This window comes from Micropterus salmoides, unplaced genomic scaffold, assembly GCF_014851395.1.
Source record: "Micropterus salmoides isolate LMB-PRFRI ecotype aquatic unplaced genomic scaffold, ASM1485139v1 Ms_hic_scaffold_3, whole genome shotgun sequence".
In the NCBI taxonomy this organism is placed as follows: domain Eukaryota; kingdom Metazoa; phylum Chordata; class Actinopteri; order Centrarchiformes; family Centrarchidae; genus Micropterus; species Micropterus salmoides.
Genome location: NW_024042261.1, coordinates 1881939 through 1901002, shown reverse-complemented (window position 1 = coordinate 1901002; position 19064 = coordinate 1881939). Strand labels below are relative to the sequence as shown.

Below are 19064 nucleotides of genomic sequence, written 5' to 3'. Positions count from 1 at the left end.
TGCTTGTGCCTGCTGCACTGCTGCGAGGTAAAGAAAGCATTTTAGGATACCTGCTGTTCAGCTGTAGTGAACCAGCCAGTGTTGGTTTAATTATTTTATGCCAAAAAGGAAGAATCCAGAATCTCTCTTTGTTTCTCCCTGAGAGAAAGAGGGTGGGGGGGTTTGAGTTATCACCCCTCAAGTAGACTCCCTGACTTCAAGCTTTCACCCCAAAGAGGTGGGTGTGAAAGGTCTGCCACATCAAAAACACTTCTTAGCTCCACTCCAAATGCTTTTTGGGAAGTTTCGACCATAAACCCTACCACCACTGGTGAAGGTGAGACAACAGACTCTATGCATGACTGTTAAAATGACAATATTAACCTTGTCCAGAGACTAACCTCATCCTGAACTAGGCTGTCAGGACCTTTTCGGACCGAGGTTGGAAACTCTAAACTGCAGCCCCCCACGCAGACACTCCCCAGATTTCCAGATTACCTCAGACATCAAAGAATCCCTTTCTTCATTGCTGATTCTCTACCCCACCAAAGAGCCATTAATATGGACTCTAACATGCCCCCTCCATTTCACACCGATGTGCCGAACTGATAAGACACTAGAGAAAGAACAGATTCAAATTCCTTTGTGTGAACAAAGAAATGTTGTCTCCTTATAAACTTGCCTTATTACCTTGTTTGAATTAAATAATCTTTGTTAAGTTACTTAGTGGCATGCCACTTCAATTTGAGTAGTTTATTATCATGTTGTTGTTAGTCGAAAAGAAGGAACCTCAAAGAAAGTTTAATTTAAAATTCTCCTTAGGCTTATTTACATGTGCCTGTGTTCTTTGTTTAACTAATGCTTTGTTTCAGTCCTGTTTATATACTTTCTTAGAAATGATATGGTACAGAAAAAAACCCTTTTAGAGTGTCTGAATGAAGTGAAAACATGGATGGCTATGAATTTTTTGTATTTAAATGAGAGTAAAACTGAGCTCATGTTACTTACTCCAAATGACTCAGCTGCTGCGGGTCCTGTTGATCTGGGTTGGCTAACCCGAGATATTAGCTCTGTGGTCACAAATCTGGGAGTCAAGTTGGACGGTCGTTTAAAACTTGATGCCCAGATTGGTGCAGTGGTGAAAACCAGTTTTTTCCAGCTGAGGCAACTGGCCAAAGTAAAACCGTTTTTATCTCGACATAATTTTGAGATTTTAATCCATGCTTTTATCACCACTCGTTTAGATTATTGTAATGCACTCTATAGTGGTCTTAGCAAATCACTTATGGCACAATTACAACTAGTTCAAAATGCAGCTGCTCGTCTTTTAACTGGAACTCGAAAATTTGCCCATATTCCACCCATTCTCCGATCCTTACACTGGCTTCCAGTGCACTTTCTTATCGATTTTAAAATTCTTTTATTTGTTTTTAATTGCGTGCATGGCTTGGCCCCCCAGTATTTGTCTGATCTGCTTGTGCCCTACAGTCCATCTCGTTCGCTCCGATCGACTGATCTGGCACTGCTGGTAGTCCCTAAATCTAAACGTAAATCTAGAGGTGAACGTGCGTTTGCTGTGGCAGCTCCGAGACTCTGGAATGAGCTGCCTCTACATATTAGACTTAATCTCGTCTTAAAACTCATTTATTTTCTTTGGCTTTTAATACAGTTTGAGGGTTGTCCTTTCAGTTTTGTATTATTGTATTTAATTTGTTGTGCCTTTATTGTATGTTGGTAGGTTTACCAACATACAATAAAGGCACAACAAAGAAAATTAATAAAACAATAAATCACAAAATAAATACAATACCAACCGGTAGGTGACAAAATAAATACAATACCAACCGGTAGGTGCTATATAAATAAAGGTGGATGGGATTGGATTGGAAATATTATCTGTGTTAAATAATCAATTTTTCCAGCTCCTGAGGCAAGGATTGGGTTAACTACAAGTTAAATAGTCAGTGATTTTCAGGTCCTTTCATGAAACCAGGGTCCCCCCAGAGGACAAAAGAAGTATTACATGCCTTTGTTAAATGCCTCTCCTGTTTAATTTATCTTACTCTGTGTTTTATTGTTTGTAATCTGATGCCATGTTCTTATACCTTTCTTATATATTTTCTAAGTAAGAATGTTTAACAATCAGTATTCTCCTGGAAGTTAAGTTTACTTAAGATGTTCTTCCCAACTACTTTGAACACTATGAAAAATTCACCAGAATGCAGAAAATTAAGCGGTTAATGCTCAAAAAATCCTGGAGGCGGACCCACCCACATTTTTTTTGCTTCTGACGCCCATGTCACTTTTGTTCAACAGAGAAAAAATGGAAGAACAGAGTATGTCTGTCGCTTTTTATTTGTTAACATCTTGGCTTCTTCACTGGTTGTTCACATAAGTATAGTTCTAATAGAGTAACAAAAGATGTGAGTGCAAAGATTTTGCAAGTGCAAGTTACGCATACCCAGGGGGCTAAGCCCCCCTGTCTTTCAATTCCAGTGATGTGACAGACCAACCCATCAAAACCATGCCATCCAGGTACAGATACAAGTAGGCTACTAACTACTCTGGGATCTCTGGTAACTGGCTGTTAGCAGCGGGAGTTAGATCAACAATATATAAAGTTTATCTTTCTGCCTCATGCCCCTTTAGGGAATAATATAATTCTGCATTTTCTTTTGTTTGTGACCCCGCTGCTGTGACCATCAAACAATATGTGCTTTCTTCTCACAAGCACCACCATTTCCTTGTCAGAAAAATGTATTTGTTTCATCTTCCGCTTAGTTGCTGTTGCCTTGATTAACAGTAAGTAGGCTCATTTATATGCATCAATATTCATGATGCGCACATTTCCAGGTGGACTGCTATTTATAAAGGGCAAGTTGCCTCCAGGTGTGCATAGGCACAGTTTTAAAAACCTGGGGGTTTGTTTGCCACATGCCATGCACACGCACGCACACTTTTAGTCTGGATCCTATGCACTGTAACCTCTTGACCTCTGCCACTGTCTTACATTGACAGTAACCCACAGGATGCTGGTATGTCTAAAAGATGACCTCTAACAAGACACACAAATCTCTTTTTGAACAATCCTTTTTCCACTTTTTGCTTCAAAAGCATTTCTGGGTTCCAGGCCTCTGCAATAAAACCAAGTAACAGAGACTCCAAAATTGTTTCCGTTCAAAATCTGCACAAACTCTGCCTCTTAAGGGTCAGAATTTCATGTATAGGAATGTTTTGTGCATGTTCATTTCACAAAGTTTTGTCTATTAAAGCTGTATAAATCAGGAATGTCACTAGGATTGGGGTTTAGTCCCTAGGGAATGCGTAACTTGTACTTTTGTTACTGTATTAAAACTACACTTATGTCAAAAAACAGATGTTAACAGGTAAAAAGCGACAGACATACTCCCTTCTTCCATTTCTCCTCTGTTGAAGACACATCAAAGCTGCATTTAGGCCAGAGTGAGTTCTTCTGTAGGCTGTGACTTCAATGCTACCCAGCTGCTCATGTAAATGTGTCATAAAGTAATACCATATCTAATTCCTCTCTCTCTTAGATAAGTTCCAGGTCCAACGAATGCTATTTAATTACACTAATTACTGTTACTGCACTTTGCAGATTGGGTCAATCAGAGTGTGATTTTGCTCTGTGGTTTGGTTTGCATACAAGCATATAATAAATACTTTATCATGTAAGCTGTTATACTTGATAATGATCCTATTTAAGTGGCTACTGTCTGAATTTAATAACCTGATGGTGGAAGGAAAAAAAGATTTGGAGTAATGATTACTATATGTATGGATGTTTATGTGTATGATTGCTTTCATTGTATTATATTTTCCTGTGTACATATATGTGGGTATATGCTCGTGTATAGACTAGCCTTGTTTATTTATTACAGCCAATGAATGTAGAAAGTTAAGTGGCTCAGAATATAGCAAATATTGACCTGTACACCACTACTGACCTGAAACAGCTGCCCTGCCAATCTCCTGCTCCTTTCTCTCCTAAATATCTATTTGATCAATGAATGGAAGGATATACTGGTATAGGGACACTACCACATTTAGTTTTCACTGAAAATAACATTCTATGGGGACTGATATTGTTGTGAAATGCAATAGAGATAGATAATATTAATGGCGTCGCTCTACCAACACTAGTGTTTTCCATAGCCAACTAAAAGATCCCCTTTCCTTTACTTCAAATAAACGGAACTTAAGTTCAGGAAGTTACAGTCACTAACAACAACTTATAGTTTCACTCTGTATCACTCACTACGCTGAATCAATCTTCCTTCACCATGTCTGTGTCGCTGTGTGTGTGTGCTTCGCAGCTCTGCAGAGCAGCGATGAAACGCAGCCTCCCTCAGGGTTTGAAGGATCAGTTCGGCTGAACTCTCTGTCATGTGACATGGTTAAGCTCTGTTTGAGACTGAGAACACCGAATATCTTTAAAACTATTTGATTCTGATGGCAAAATATTATTTACCTAAATGTAAATCTCCTGAATAAAAAACAAATAAAAATAGACTACTACTACTTAGACTAACTTAGTTTATTTTACTTCCTAATTGAAATGATTTGATCAGTATTCAGTAGTCATGTTTTCAGATGTAGGTATTGTAATGAACTAATATCACAATCTACAGATGTGATGATGATGATGACACAGTGGGAAAAAAGTTCAGAATAAAAAAAAAAAATTACGGCTTTATTTCCTTTCATTTGAACGATGTAATAAAATGCACACCGGCTTAATAGTCGCTGTGCAAGACGGCATTTAGTCACAAAGGTAAAGATGCATAGAGCAGTGTTCACAAATGCTAATTGCAACGACATTTTTAAAGGCTAAACATTGCTCTTTTCTTCCTCTCTGGAAGTTTTGTCAGCGTCTTTACCGGCGCACTGAGCCGATTATGATACAACATCACCACATCAGCGTTATGACGCAACTGCAGTTACAGTACATTTACAGAATCCACAAAGTTCAACACTTGCTAGAAAATAGTATTTACCATGAAGACACCGTCAGAGTTTTGTTGAGAGCTGGAGCATTCTAAGATGTGCTAGATGTTGAGGTGGCAGCTTAATAGTGTTCATGTTCATAAGGTTCATGTTAACAGTATGAACGCTATCACAATGTCTCGCTACCATCCATCAACAGAGTTTGGACCGCTAGTTACCAGCTAGAGTCAGGCTAAATTAGTCTAACATGAGAGTGTCTGTTTTTGTGTGCATGGGGGCAATCAACAACCAATAAACTCCATTTACTGAATCCATGCTTTATGTTCTAAAAAACAATAATTTAAAACAGTGTCTGTACCTCTTTAGCTTTCTGGTGTCTGTCCTTGCTTTCGTCTCCAGGGTGGCAGGTGTAGGACACTGTCCTCCAGTCCCGCGGAGAATTGGTGACGCTAGTGACCTTAGACTCAGTGGCACCAGTGTCCTCGTTGAGCGAGCAGGATGACTTCCTAGTGAACATGCTCTTCTTCAGAGCTTTGACTCTGAGGCTATCGCTGTTACTCCCATCTGAGCAGCACCACTCCCCTGAGGAGCCATTGTCCATTTTGATATTGTGGCCAGTGGTGTGGCACTGGAAAACACAAGGTGAAAGGGTGGTGTCGGGCGGATGAGGGTGGGGTTTTGGCTTGTCTGGGGTGGCAATGGACCCGCATGCAGATGCCATCCCATTGGCCTCAGGCTCCTGGATCTTCTCATCCAGCTTGTTGAGTTTGGAGAGCACCTGGGAGATCTCACTGCGAACCCCCGACAGGGACTCCAGCTTCTTCTCAATCTCACCAATCCTCATCACCAGCTTGCACACACTCGATTTGAGCTCATCGTCTGTGTTTTCCAGCGAATGGAAGAGGCGGTCCAGCTTGGACTTGGCTAGTTTGACTGTGTTGCCTTCAGGAGAGCTGTCACCTTCAGACTTCAGCGTTACCTGAGAAAGAGACCCATTACTGTTGTAGCAGGACGGTTGGACAATGCCCAGAGAGTCACAAACACTCATATCATCCAGAAAACGAAAAATGTCACTTATGTCATCACTAATGAGCTCAGAGTCCTCATCAGAATGCTTAAAGGCATGCCTTTCTCTGTCACTGTACTTAGCTGGATATTCCTCCACTTTCTTCTGCTCAGCCTGTTCTGTTTGAGTTCCAACACTAGAGGAGCTGTCTCCTCCCTGAAAGGAGGGACTGTTCATCTTTTTCTCTCTAAACCTTTTGGCTACTTCTCTTTTGTCCAAACCCGCCAGCCCACTTGCCATTACTGCTACATCTTTGGTTTTTATTCCGTTAGTTTTCTTTGCAAAGCCAAATGTAGAAGTTACTGCCTTTTCCTTCGGGTTCTGAAAATACTGTTCATTGTCAGTGCTGATGATGCTGATATTTCGATGGTGGTTATCTTTGAGTGGTTTGCTCTTCAGAAATGACCTATCCAAGTCTGGAGGCCCCTCTTCTGTGTTGAGACTGAGACTCTTCACTGGCCACGGCGGCTGCTTCCCGGCTTTGGCACTGTGCTTCCTGCTGCTGACGCACTCAGAGACCGTGGTCGGGCCGAAGTATGTGGATGCTTGTAAGTCGTCCAGGCTCTCGTGCTTCACCCTCCGTTTGTCCTGAAGAGGGAAGTTGAGTGTTGGCTCAAAGTAGGGGTTACTGTAAGGTATTTCAAAGCTGTGGTTGAAGAAGGTGGCAGGTTTGTGCAGCTCCTTCCGGTGGTAGCCGCCAGCAGCCTTACTGCCCTGTTTGCTCTCAGTGGTGATGACCTACAACAGTTACCCAGACAGACAAGGACTGAGTCAGCACACAAAGACAGCAAATCCAGCACAGACAGTGTACTAATAGTAACTATGGAATCATAAGAATCGATTCACAAATATCAATTATCAATTATCTAGAGGTAAATTAAGAGAGAGGGTAACGTAACGTTGACTAGCGAAAGGGTGGAACTTGGAAATCCGGAAGTGCAGGTGCAGTGCACACAACAGAAACGTGTTCTCCCTGTTCAGCACAGACAGGCACCTGTTGAATGAAAGACTGCCAGTACTAAACTTTCGCATGATCAATAAAATCAATGTACAACTAACGTTAATGATTTTCAACTGCACACTGTAGCACGGTACCGCCTAGCAGCAGTAGGTGACGGTGAAAGCAGTGGAGCAGAGGAAAATGTGAGTGCAATGTTTCAGTCTGGCTGTAAATATACGGTGAAGGACACAGTGTGTCTGTCTGTTGTTTTCCAACTACTGGAAAAGTTAAGGCAGTTAGCGCTAGCTAACATCTCTTCTTCAGACTGCGGTCTGGAAGCTGAGCCGGACGTTGTTTGGCTACTAGTTCAAGATTGTTTGTTGTCATTCATCCACATATCAAGTACACAAATGATCGAAATGCTGTTTCTCAAGGCCCATGGTGCTCAGTACAAGATAATCAACTTAATAATCAAGATAATCAACTTAATAATCAACTTACAGGACAAACATGTCAATACCCTAGAAAACAACAGATCTATTAACGTGGTTTGGCTGGAGCATTGTAAAGTGCGTAATTCAACCCCCATCTTACTCTATACTAATAACAGCAGCATCAGAAATAAAAATAGCAGCAGCAGAGGTCAGTAATAACGATGTAATAATGTAATTATGCTATGCAATGTTAGCTAAATTTATGAACATTAAATATCTGCATTTCATTACTATCTGCTTGTTTGGATTGTTACAAATACTTTTACTATACTTGCTTTAAAGGTACCATGTAGTCACAAAGTGAGAAAAATACATCTTTATCCTGTTCATTTTACACATTGTAGCACTCATAATCGGAATGAGGTGCCTACCCTTGAGGTGATGCACCGTGATGCATCGAGATATCGAATCGAAGCGTTGACCTGATAATCGTAATTGAATCGTGAGACAATGAAGATGCACATCCCTAATAAAAACTGTGGAACCCTCCAGCGGTTATAAGTTAAAAACAAAATGCAAATGGTTTACTAACTGAGCAAAAGATACAATGAAAAATATTTGAAAGAGCTGTCAGTCAAGTTGTGTTAATGAGAAGATAAGATGCTGAAGACAGTACCTCTGACCTTCAAAATAAAAAGGGAGGGAGGTTATGGTGCAATTTGATATTTATACTCAGTAAACAAAAGCAGGAATTATTAATAGTAGACATATAGAATAGCTTAACACATGCCCTCTCCTGCGTGCTGTACATGACAGACTTTCAGCCAATTAGAGCTGTTTATAGGTGGGTCCTACTTAGTTAGAACCCACATTGTTAGGGGGTGTATTTTGAGAGATAACTTCCTTTTAACATTTAAAGAGGAATTGTACAATGACCAATACTCTGCCACTCTCTTCTTTTTGGTTTATTAAGTAAAGTATGAAAAATTCAACTCCACATTGGCCGGCTACAACATTTAAATGCTGCTTACATGTTAATTCATCAGTAGTGATACTTTTACTGTAATATATTTAATAGGATAACACTATAAAGACTTTATCACGATAAATGTCAAATCATTATTTCTTTCAAGATAAAAGGGTGATTTTTGCTTTTTGTAGAAACCAGATGGTTAACTGGGGTTTTAAACTGTTTATGAGCCTTTTCCTCAAGAAAATAAATATCTTAATAAAAAATTAAGTGCTAATTTGTTCATGATTCAAATGAATTAAATCTAACTTTTTAGTGGCAATATATTGAACTTTTGTTATATTGTTATTGAGGAAAATTATATTGCAATAATTATCATCATTGATTTATTGCCCAGCCCTAAATCAAACCTCTAATTAAAAATCCCACTCTTGATCCAGTGGTTTTAGCCAATTATATACCTATATCTAACCTTATTTTTTTATTTTATATTTTTTATTTAACGTTTATTTAACCAGGTGAGTCTCATTTAGATTAAAATCTCTTTTGCAGGAGAGACCTGGCCAAGACGCAGCATAAAAGAACATAAAGAACAGTTTCCAACATATAAAAGACATCAAGTACACATACATATAAGACAAGCCCCTGTGGTGAATAAGGCAGAATACAACTTTATAAACAGCAACATTGACCAATGTTCACCAGCTCTATATCCTTCAAAGTTGAAACAAAATGTCTATAAGGAAGAAAGGCAGTCAATTTCACAGAGTTCTGAAGAAGGTTCCAAGCAGAAGGAGTAGCAAACATGAAGGCTTTTTTACCTAATTCTGTTCGGACACGGGGGACCAACAACTGTATCGACGTAGTGTAGTATTAGTGTAGGACGTCCTTTAAACATAATCCATGATGGCCTTGAGTACTTGTTAAAAAGATACTCAAACAGGTAGAAGCTAGTCCAAGAAGTGCCTTATAGATGACACATAGCCAATGAGTGTACCTCCTTGCATAAAGAGAGAGCCATTTAACTTTATAATAAATTCAATTCAATTTCAATTAAATTTTTTTTTATAAAGCGCCAAATCAATACAACAGTTATCTCACAGCGCTTTTCATAAAAGAGCAGGTCTAGACCGTACTCTATGATGCTATTTACAGAAGCCCAACAGTTCCCACCAAGAGCAAGCACTAGGCGACAGAGGCAAGGAAAAACTTCCTTTTAAGAGGCAGAAACCTCGAGCAGAACCATGGCTCAGGGTGGGCGGCCATCTGCCTCCACCAGTTGGGGGTGAAGGAGAGAGAGAGAGAGAGAGAGAGAGAGAGAGAGAGAGGGGAGGGAGGCAGCCTACACAATAATCACACAGAGGTACAGACAGTAAAGGTAATGTTGCTATAGACTAAATGAAAAATGGTACAGATATTTACAGTAGTGTTAATTATAATAATCGTAATGTTAATGATTATAATAACAATAATAACAATAGGACTAGTAACAATAGTTGTAGCAGACGGTGTCGAGCAGGAACACAGGGACAGCAGGTGACCACAGATCCAGACTCCACAGCTCCAGAGCCAGAAACACCTGCAGGAAGTGATAGGAGGAGAGAGGAGAGGGACGAGAAAGCACAAGACTACCGGAAAGGGGAGAAGTTGAGTTAGTAACATGGATTAATGGTATGTGGTTGCTTAGAGAGGGAGAGAAAGTAGAGGAGAGAGGACCTCAGTGCATCATGGGAAATCCCCCGGCGGTCTAGGCCTATAGCAGCATAACTAAGGGATGGTTCAGGACTCACCTGAGCCAGCCCTAACTATAAGCTTTATCAAAGAGGAAAGTCTTAAGCCTAGTCTTAAATGTGGAGATGGTGTCTGCCTCCTGAACTCAAACTGGAACCTGGTTCCACAGGAGAGGAGCTTGATAGCTGAACGCTCTGGCTCCTAGTCTACTTTTGGAGACTCTAGGAACCACAAGTAACCCTGCATTCTGGGAGCGCAGTGCTCTGGTGGGGTAGTAAGGTACTATGAGCTCTTTAAGACAAGATGGTGCCTGACCATTAAGAGCTTTGTAGGTAAGAAGAATGATTTTAAATTCTTTTCTGGATTTTACTGGAAGCCAATGCAGAGAAGCTAAAACAGGAGAAATGTGATCTCTTTTCCTGGTTCCTGTCAGAACACGTGCTGCAGCATTCTGGATCAGCTGAAGAGTCTTAATGGACTTTTTCAAGCAGCCTGATAATAAGGAATTGCAGTAATCCAGCCTAGAAGTAACAAATGCATGAACTAGTTTTTCTGCATCATTTTTAGACAGGATGTTCCTGATTTTCGCAATATTACGTAGGTGAAAAAAGGCGGTCCTTGAAATTTGCTTAATGTGAGACTTAAACGACATGTCCTGATCAAAGGTAACTCCAAGATTCCTCACAGTGGTGCTGGAGGCCAGGGCGATGCCATCCAGGGAAACTATATCTTTAGATAATGCGTCACGGAGGTGCTTGGGCCCCAGAACAATAACTTCAGTTTTATCTGAGTTTAACATTAGAAAATTACAGGTCATCCATTAATATCCTGAAAGCACATTTGAAGTTTAGCTAACTGATTAGTTTCATCTTGCTTGATCGATAGATATAACTGAGTATCATCTGCATAACAATGAAAGTTTATGGAATATTTCCTGATAATATTGCCTAAAGGAAGCATATATAATGTGAACAGGATTGGTCAGAGGACAGATCCTTGAGGAACTCCTTGACTAACTTTGGCGTGCATGGAGGACTCATCATTAACATGTACAAACTGAAATCGATCTGATAAATAGGACTTAAACCAGTCTCTGCAATAGGATCTGATGGTCAATGGTATCAAATGCAGCACTAAGATCTAGTAAAACCAGTACAGAGACAAGTCCTTTGTCTGATGCAATTAGGAGGTCATCAGTAATTTTCACCAGTGCTGTCTCTGTGCTATGATGAGCTCTAAATCCTGACTGAAAATCCTCAAATAAACTATTGCTCTGTAGAAAGTCACACAGCTGTCTGGCAGCTGCTTTCTCCAGGATCTTAGAGAGAAATGGAAGGTTAGATATAGGTCTATAGTTGGCTAAAACATCCGGATCAAGTTTGGGCTTTTTCAGAAGAGGTTTAATTACAGCTAATTTAAAGTACTGTGGTACATAGCCTGTTGATAAAGATAGATTGATCATATCTAGTATAGAAGTGCTGACTAAGTGTAAAACCTCTTTAAGCAGCCTAGTCGGGATGGGGTCTAAGAGGCAGGTTGATGGTTTAGATGAAAAAATTATTGAAGTTAATTGGTAAAGATTGAGGGAAGCAAAGCAGTCTAAACATATATCTGGTTCTACAGCTGTTTCTAATGTTCCTGAGTTTAGAGATAAGTCGGTGCCAGTTGAGGGCAGGTCTTGGTGAATTTTGTTTCTAATAGTTATTTATAGTTATTTTATCATTAAAGAAGCTTATGAAGTCGTAACTGCTGTGACTCTCTGTCAGCCTGGCTACAGTGCTGAAAAGAAACCTGGGGTTGTAACTATTTTCCTCTATTAATGACGAGTAGTACGCTGCTCTGGCATTACAGAGGGCCTTCCTATAAGTTTGAAGACTATCTTGCCAAATAAAACAAGAATTTTCCTGTTTGGTGGAACGCCAATTCCTCTCAAGTTTCCGTGATATTTGATTTAATTTGTGAGTTTCAGTATTATACCATGGAGCTAATCGTCTTTGTTTTAGTATTTTCTTTTTTAGAGGGGCTACAGAGTCGAGTGTCATTCGCAGCGAGCCTGCAGCACTATCAACAAGATGATCGATTTGGGAGGGACTGAAATTAGCATAGGAGTCCTCCGTTACTTTGTGACTTGATAATTAATTTAGAGCTGATGGAATCGCATCCTTAAATTTAGCTACAGCACTATCAGACAGACATCTTGTATAGAAATTATTGCCCAATGGCGTGTAGTTCAGCAATACAAACTCAAAAGTTATCAAACAGTAGTGGTCGGATAAAGAGGGATTCTGTGGGAACACTATTAAATGTTCAATTTCAATACCGTATACCAAAAAAAGGTCAAGGGTGTGGTTAAAACAGTGAGTCGGTTCATGAACACTCCGAGAGAAGCCAATGGAATCTAACAGAGAGATAAACGCATTCTCAACGTCCACATGAATATTAAAATCCCCTACAATAATAACTTTACATTTATCCTTAGCCAGCAGTTTAAAAACAAGACTCAGTCGCCCGCTCTGGCCCCAGAGATGCACTTAACTATGGCCGCTGGCTTCGCTTACTTCAGGTTTCTCAAAATGGAGCTGCCAATGATCAGAGTTGGTTTCTCAGCGGGTGTGTCGCTGAGTGGGGAAAATCTATTAGAGACATGAACAGGTTGAGCCTCGCCTCCATGTCTACAAATAAACTACACTTATTACACGTAGGGCACAATGATGTGTCCTATAATTACAGCCAGTGAAAAAACGCAATGCACACCTTCCGTTTGTCTCTAACATCCTTGAGAAAGCAGTTGCCAATCAGTTGTGTTTCTACATAGCAATAGTTTATTTGAGGATTTAGAGTGCATCATAGCACAGAGACAGCACTGGTGAAAATTACTAATGATCTTCTAATTGCATCAGTCAAAGAGCATAGGTGGCTGACACTGAACAAAAGGTGTCGTCGTCTAAGACAGCAGAGAGTAGCCAAGAAATGAGGTTTGTTTAGATAGATTTATTAAGAAATTATATTTAATTAATTATATAGTAAAACCATATGTTATTGTGACTGGGTCACTGACAGATAATGTGGAAAATGTAAGCCAAGAATGTGAAACACTGTCACTATTTCTGCACCGCAGTCCATTATGAACCACATAATAGATGAAGTTTATACAAACATTGTCAAGGGAAACACGTTAATTCTGGCGCATGGCCAGATTATGGTGCCTTGATAGCGGCAAAAAATAAAAATAAAAAAATACTTTGATAGCAGTGCTGAAATAGATCTCAATCATGAAAGCAACAGTGACGCACATAATAACTTCCTCTTTAGTGGTTTTGCCAACAAAATAAAAGTGCAAGAAAATATTTGCAGCAATACTTTACTCTGAGTTTAATTGAGAGCTTTTACTTTAAAAAATTCTGAACAACATAGGTTGTTTGTCTATGTGTGGCCTTGCAATGGACTGGCGACCTGTCCAGGGTGTACCCCGCCTTTCGCCCAATGTCAGCTGGAATTGGCTCCAACCCCCCACGACCATGTACCTAGGATAAGCGGCTGACGATGGATGGATGGATGGTAGCCTACTTGACACACCTTTGAAATAGCTGTCAGGAAACATTATTCCCCTAAATTTTCTCTGCCTGGAGATACTGTGAAAATGAAAATTCTGGTTGATGTAAGTTGATGAATGCAATCAAAGCATGTGAAACTGTTGCTTCATGATCAATTTCTTGAACAGGGGAACAAAATTCTACCAACATGGGATCAAACACAACTTTCTAGGTGAGAGTCTTAACAACTGAACTAACCAAACACTGTAACATTCAACTTAAATATTATGTCTTATGTTCTCACCCCCATATAATGGATTAAAAAAATGCCTCGATGTAAAACTTATTTGCCAACCCCTGCTATATATTTTTCTTCTTCTTCTTCTTTGAACATACGTATTCAACGTAGTGATGAGCGTCTACACTGCCAGAATTCTACAAGAAGAAGTAGAAAAAGAACGGAATGAAAAACGCTCTCTGTAGAGCAGTTTGTCCATCTTGGGCTACTTAACCTGTGGTAATGTAGATAGAAATGGCTCATTCTAAAACATAAGGTTCATTATGTAAGGTCTTTATACACCACTGAAAACATAGTCTAGTTGTGGATCTTATATTGCATTTCAGTCAATAGATCCTCAGAAATATTACACACTGGACCTTTAAGTCCTATTTATCAGTGTCTTATCCATCACCACCCGTGACCTATGCAGGCCAAAGTTAGTCACGAGTTCCACAAGGTTCTGTGCTTGGACCACTCTGAAGCTTCCTTTAGGCAATATTATCAGGAAACACTACATAAACTTTCATTGTTATGCAGATGATACCAGACTATATCTGTCAATCAAGTCAAATGAAATTAATAGGTTTGCTAAACTTCATCCGTGCCTTCATGATATCAAAATCTGGATGACCTATTATTTTCTGCTTTTAAGCTCAGACAAACCTGAAGTTATTGTACACCTCCAAGATGCATTATCTGAAGATACAGCTACTCTGGATGGCATCGCCCTGGCCTCCAGCACCACTGTGAAGAATCCCTGAATTATCTTTGATTAGGACATGTCCTTTAACTCCGACATAAAACAAACTTCAAGGACCACCTTTTTCACCTACGTAACATTGCAAAAATCAGGAACATCCTGTCTCAAAATGATGCAGAAAAACTAGTCCATGCATTTGTTACTTCTAGGCTGGATTACTGCACTACCTTAATTATCAGGCTGCCCGATTAAGTTTTCCCCAGCTGATCCATAATGCTGCGGCATGTGTACTGAGAAGAACCAGGAAAAGAGAACATAACACAACACAACCTGTTTTAGCTTCTCTGCATGTGGTCCCTCTCCTCTTAAGCCCTGAGGACGCGAGGTACATGATTTCCAAACAGAATTACCCATTCTGACTCATCAGACTACAGGAGAGTTTTCCCCTTCTCCTCAGTCCATCTCATCAGGCGGCGCCGTTTCTGGATCTGGTTTATATATACGGTTTCCTCTTTGCATGGTGGATTTTCAGCTTGCATTTGTGGATGCAGCAACAAGCTGTGTTCATAGACAGTAATTGTTGGAATTGTTCCACAGCTTATGCAGTGATGTCCACTACAGATTTCTGTCTCTTTTGATGCAGACACACTTTTTTCTTTAAACACAATAGAAACACAAAATAGTAATAGGGAATATTATTCATCAGCTGATTGTCTCGACAATTTAAACGGCACATTTTTGCCCACGTAGCAAAGCCAAGACACAGCGCAGGAGAATAACTAACTTACCTGTCCAACAGAGAACAGAAAACTTCTGCACTGCTTTAAAAACATTTGTCCCGCATCAGCGCCTTACATCTGGGAAAATCCAGACCGATGTTTATATGCATAATTTCTGCCATCAGCTGTTGTCCTGACTTCATCTGGCTTCATCACGTCTTTGACAACGAAGATTTACGCTCCATCGGCCCGTGCTAGATTAATACGTATGCTCCTCTATTTGTCCAAATTTCACTTCACTTCTTACTTCTAATAAACCAGATAACTACTCAGAGACTGTATATTATTATTATTATTATTATTATTTCCTCTTCTTCTTTGTACGCATTCAACGTAGTGACGAGCATCTGTACTGCCGGAATTATACAAGCAGACGAAGAACAACGCAGTGACGGAACATGCTCTGTACAGTAGTTTGTCCATTTTCAGCAACTGTAAAAACATAACGGCGCAACATGGTGACCTCCATGTAAGGGGGACCCCGCGGTTATGTACATAAAAATGGCTCATTTTAAGGTAACACAACGACACAATATGTAAGGGCCACTGAAACATAGTTATGGATCTTCTATTGCATCTCTGTCAATAGATCCCCCAAAATATTACACTACACTGAATCTTTAAATTCACATTGCTATTTTCAGTAATGGCTGCTTTCACAACTGGGATATCCTAGAATATAATTAATTATCACGTTAAAGAGTTATTGTGTTAAACTTTTTCATGATTATTCATGATGATCTGACCAAAAATTACTTTATTCTACAACTTCATTCAAATTTTGAAAACTTCAAAATGAAACACAACATACTGTACAGCTGCAACGATTAGTTGATTAATCAATTAGTCAATCAGAAGAAATGAATTGGAAACTATTTTGATAATGGACCGATCAAAATGTTAAACATTAGCTGGTTTCATCTCCTTAAATGTAAGGACTTGCTGCTATTCTTTGTCATTTATGATAGTAAATGAAGAGTCTTTGGGGATGCAATCTGAAGTTGGGATCTGAAACTGATTACCATCTTTCACAATTTTTTGACATTTTATAGACTCAGCGATATAAATAATTGTCAGGTTAATCAATAATGAAAATAATCACTAGTTGCAGCCCTAATACACTGTAGATATTAACGGATTTCTGTCAACTCTGGTAAACTGGTGAAAATAGTCAATTAAAACAAATCAATGACTATTTTGATCATCAATTAGATGTTAAGTCACATAAAGCAAAAATATCAAATATTTGTTGGTTACACCTTTGCAAACATGCTTTACATGTGGATTTTGTTTATCTGATTAAAATAATGAGTAATGTCTTCTTTAGGACACACAGTTGTGTTTCAACACAACATATGCTAAAGAAAATGCTTTTTCTCTCATCTTTTTATGAGTTTTCCAAACACAGACCCTGAGAGCAGAGGTACATTAACATTGAATCTGAGTAGTCCCCCTCTCTTATGTCCTTCAACAGCATCCTAAAAAACACAAACCTGTGGTGAGAAGGCTGCGAAGTTGTGGAATTCCTCTTTAAAGATGTTCCTCTTCTGAATGCAGGGGTGAACAGAAAAGGGCTCAGGATGGCTGATGTGCTGCAGGGACTCCTGGTCGGTGGTGGACTCGCTATCTATGGGAAAGTAGGTGCTCTCCATTTCGCAGGGTGGAGAGGGCGGACTGCTGCTGGAGTACTGTGGCAGATGATGCAATTTGTCCAGGGAAGCTGCTCTACATTTCAAGTCCTTGCTAAGCCCCAGAAGGAAATTAGGGTCCGAGGTGGGAATAAACTGCTGGCAGTTGTTGCACTCAGGTGATTTAGGACAGAGAGGGGCATTCTGAGCCACAGGGTGCTGCTGCGGGTGGTTGAGGTGATGGTAGTGATAGTTTCCACCCACAGGGGGATTTATGTGCTCATAGCCAACCCCTTTGTCACAGTCCTGAAACGTATAGGCATCACTGTCAGACCTGCACTGCTCCACCGACTGGTTCTTGTGGATTTTAGCTCTGTGTACTATGGGGAGTTTGTCTTTGGCTATTCCTCCATTCATCTGGATCAAGTTGAACATGGTGACAATGTCTGCTGCCACCATGAGCTTCTTGGACTGTGGGTCCTCCATGGAGCAGCGCATCTTGTCCTTGAAGAGGGTAGCCGGAAAGGCGGGGTCCAGGCAGGCTGTGTAGAAGAGCAGGCTGCGCAGCCTGGCAAGGTGCACCAGGTCGAAGCGGCCGCACAGGGACTTGCACAGGTCCTGGTAGGACATGGTGTTGTGCTTGGTGTCCAGCTCCTCCAGGATCCGGGTCAGGAACAGAGAGTACTCTGGGAGGGGGTCCATGGCTGCTGGGTGTCAGGAACAGGCCTACAGAGAGGGTCCTACCTCAGGAGAAGCTTGGCACCTGGATAATAACAAATCTAAATGTTAATTCAGTGCTTATGTGTTGTTTTTTTGCCCTGCCAGGAGACAAACAGGCCTTCAGCAGCACAAAATCTAAGATTTTCACTTGTAAAAAACAGAATGAGGCAGTCACATTATTTAAAAAGACACATTGACACATTTGCTACTTTAATTTATTTATTTTACTGTGTGAAAACGAGTACTGAACCTTTCAGTTCATTCTGCTCCTCATAGCTGGGCCAGTCATCCTGCATTCCGACAGAACAGCAGCTGTAGAGCCTCTAACAGACCAGGGCGCGTGCACAGCGGGATTTCATTCAGCTGTACCTGAACACGGTCACTCACCCTGAGTTGTTGGGAAGGAGCGGAGAATCATTTGGTCAGCTCGGTGCAGCACAGCACGTCTCTCATCAGAGAGCCAACACTCGGATCAATCGAGCATCATCTGGCTCGTAATCGGCAACACGCGGCCATCCAAGACCAGCATCCACAACACCTCAGGGTTTAAAGAGACAAAGTTAAAATCAATCCAATTATCCGACAGTCTAAATGAGCCCAAATTAAAACGCAAACCAAACGCACAGTAGATCCTCATGTGCACGCGCACAGGCTAATGCTGATAAAAAACAAACAAACAAAAAAAAACATTTCCGTCCCGGCTGGTTTTGCTGTTAAACACAGATCCGTGGCCCGCTGAGACCCAGCAGGCTGGACAGTGTCCATTGTCCGACGTTTTCCTCTCCCTCCCGGACTCCCGCCTGGCGTAGCTGTGATGCTGTGGTGGAGCAGCTGTCCGGGGACTGAAACTGCACGCTGTGCTGAAAACCCGTCTAACGTCAAGGTCAAAAGAATGGACAGTAGCTCCGCCGGTTTCCGCTTTCAAAATAAGAGCCTAGAGGTGCGTTATTGAAAGTCAAGGTTATTTTTTCATCTACAGGCAGTGGAAGAAATATTCATACATTGTAGTTGTTATAATACCACAATGAACAAATACCCTTTACAAGAAAAATACTGCTTTGAAACTGTTTCTCAAATAAAAGCTCCATTGTAGGCCTAAGTTGTTGAAGAACTAAGTTGAGAAAATTGATGAAATGTGTGTGTAAACTGCTGTGTTTAAAGCCTTGGGGTAGGCTATCTCACTTTCCTGGCCACCCCGATGAAATCTTTTTTATTTGAAATCATTCTTTGTTGCAAGAACTAAATATGCAAGATTCTTCATCTGCAATACACTGAAATATTGTGTCATACTGATGGTTTGAAAGTATCAAGAATAACTAATTACAAGAATAACTAG

At 40.4% G+C, this 19064-nt stretch overlaps 1 protein-coding gene across 2 annotated transcripts in view; it reads right to left on the bottom strand.

Moving 5' to 3' along the window:
• The window catches only part of minar1 (membrane integral NOTCH2 associated receptor 1), a 63420-nt gene extending 44697 nt beyond the window's left edge, over nucleotides 1–18723 (bottom strand). The window contains exons 1-4 of one of the 2 annotated variants that reach the window (XM_038694295.1): nucleotides 18353–18723; nucleotides 18116–18266; nucleotides 16874–17771; nucleotides 5306–6751 (exon numbers count right to left, since the gene is read on the bottom strand). In XM_038694295.1, the coding sequence (XP_038550223.1) occupies nucleotides 5306–6751; nucleotides 16874–17710 (2283 nt within the window). In that variant the 5' untranslated portion in view covers nucleotides 17711–17771; nucleotides 18116–18266; nucleotides 18353–18723. Of the gene's footprint in view, nucleotides 1–5305; nucleotides 6752–16873; nucleotides 17772–18115 lie in introns of both variants that reach the window. The other variant, XM_038694293.1, reaches the window with a different exon arrangement.
• Nucleotides 18724–19064: the final 341 nt, after the last annotated feature.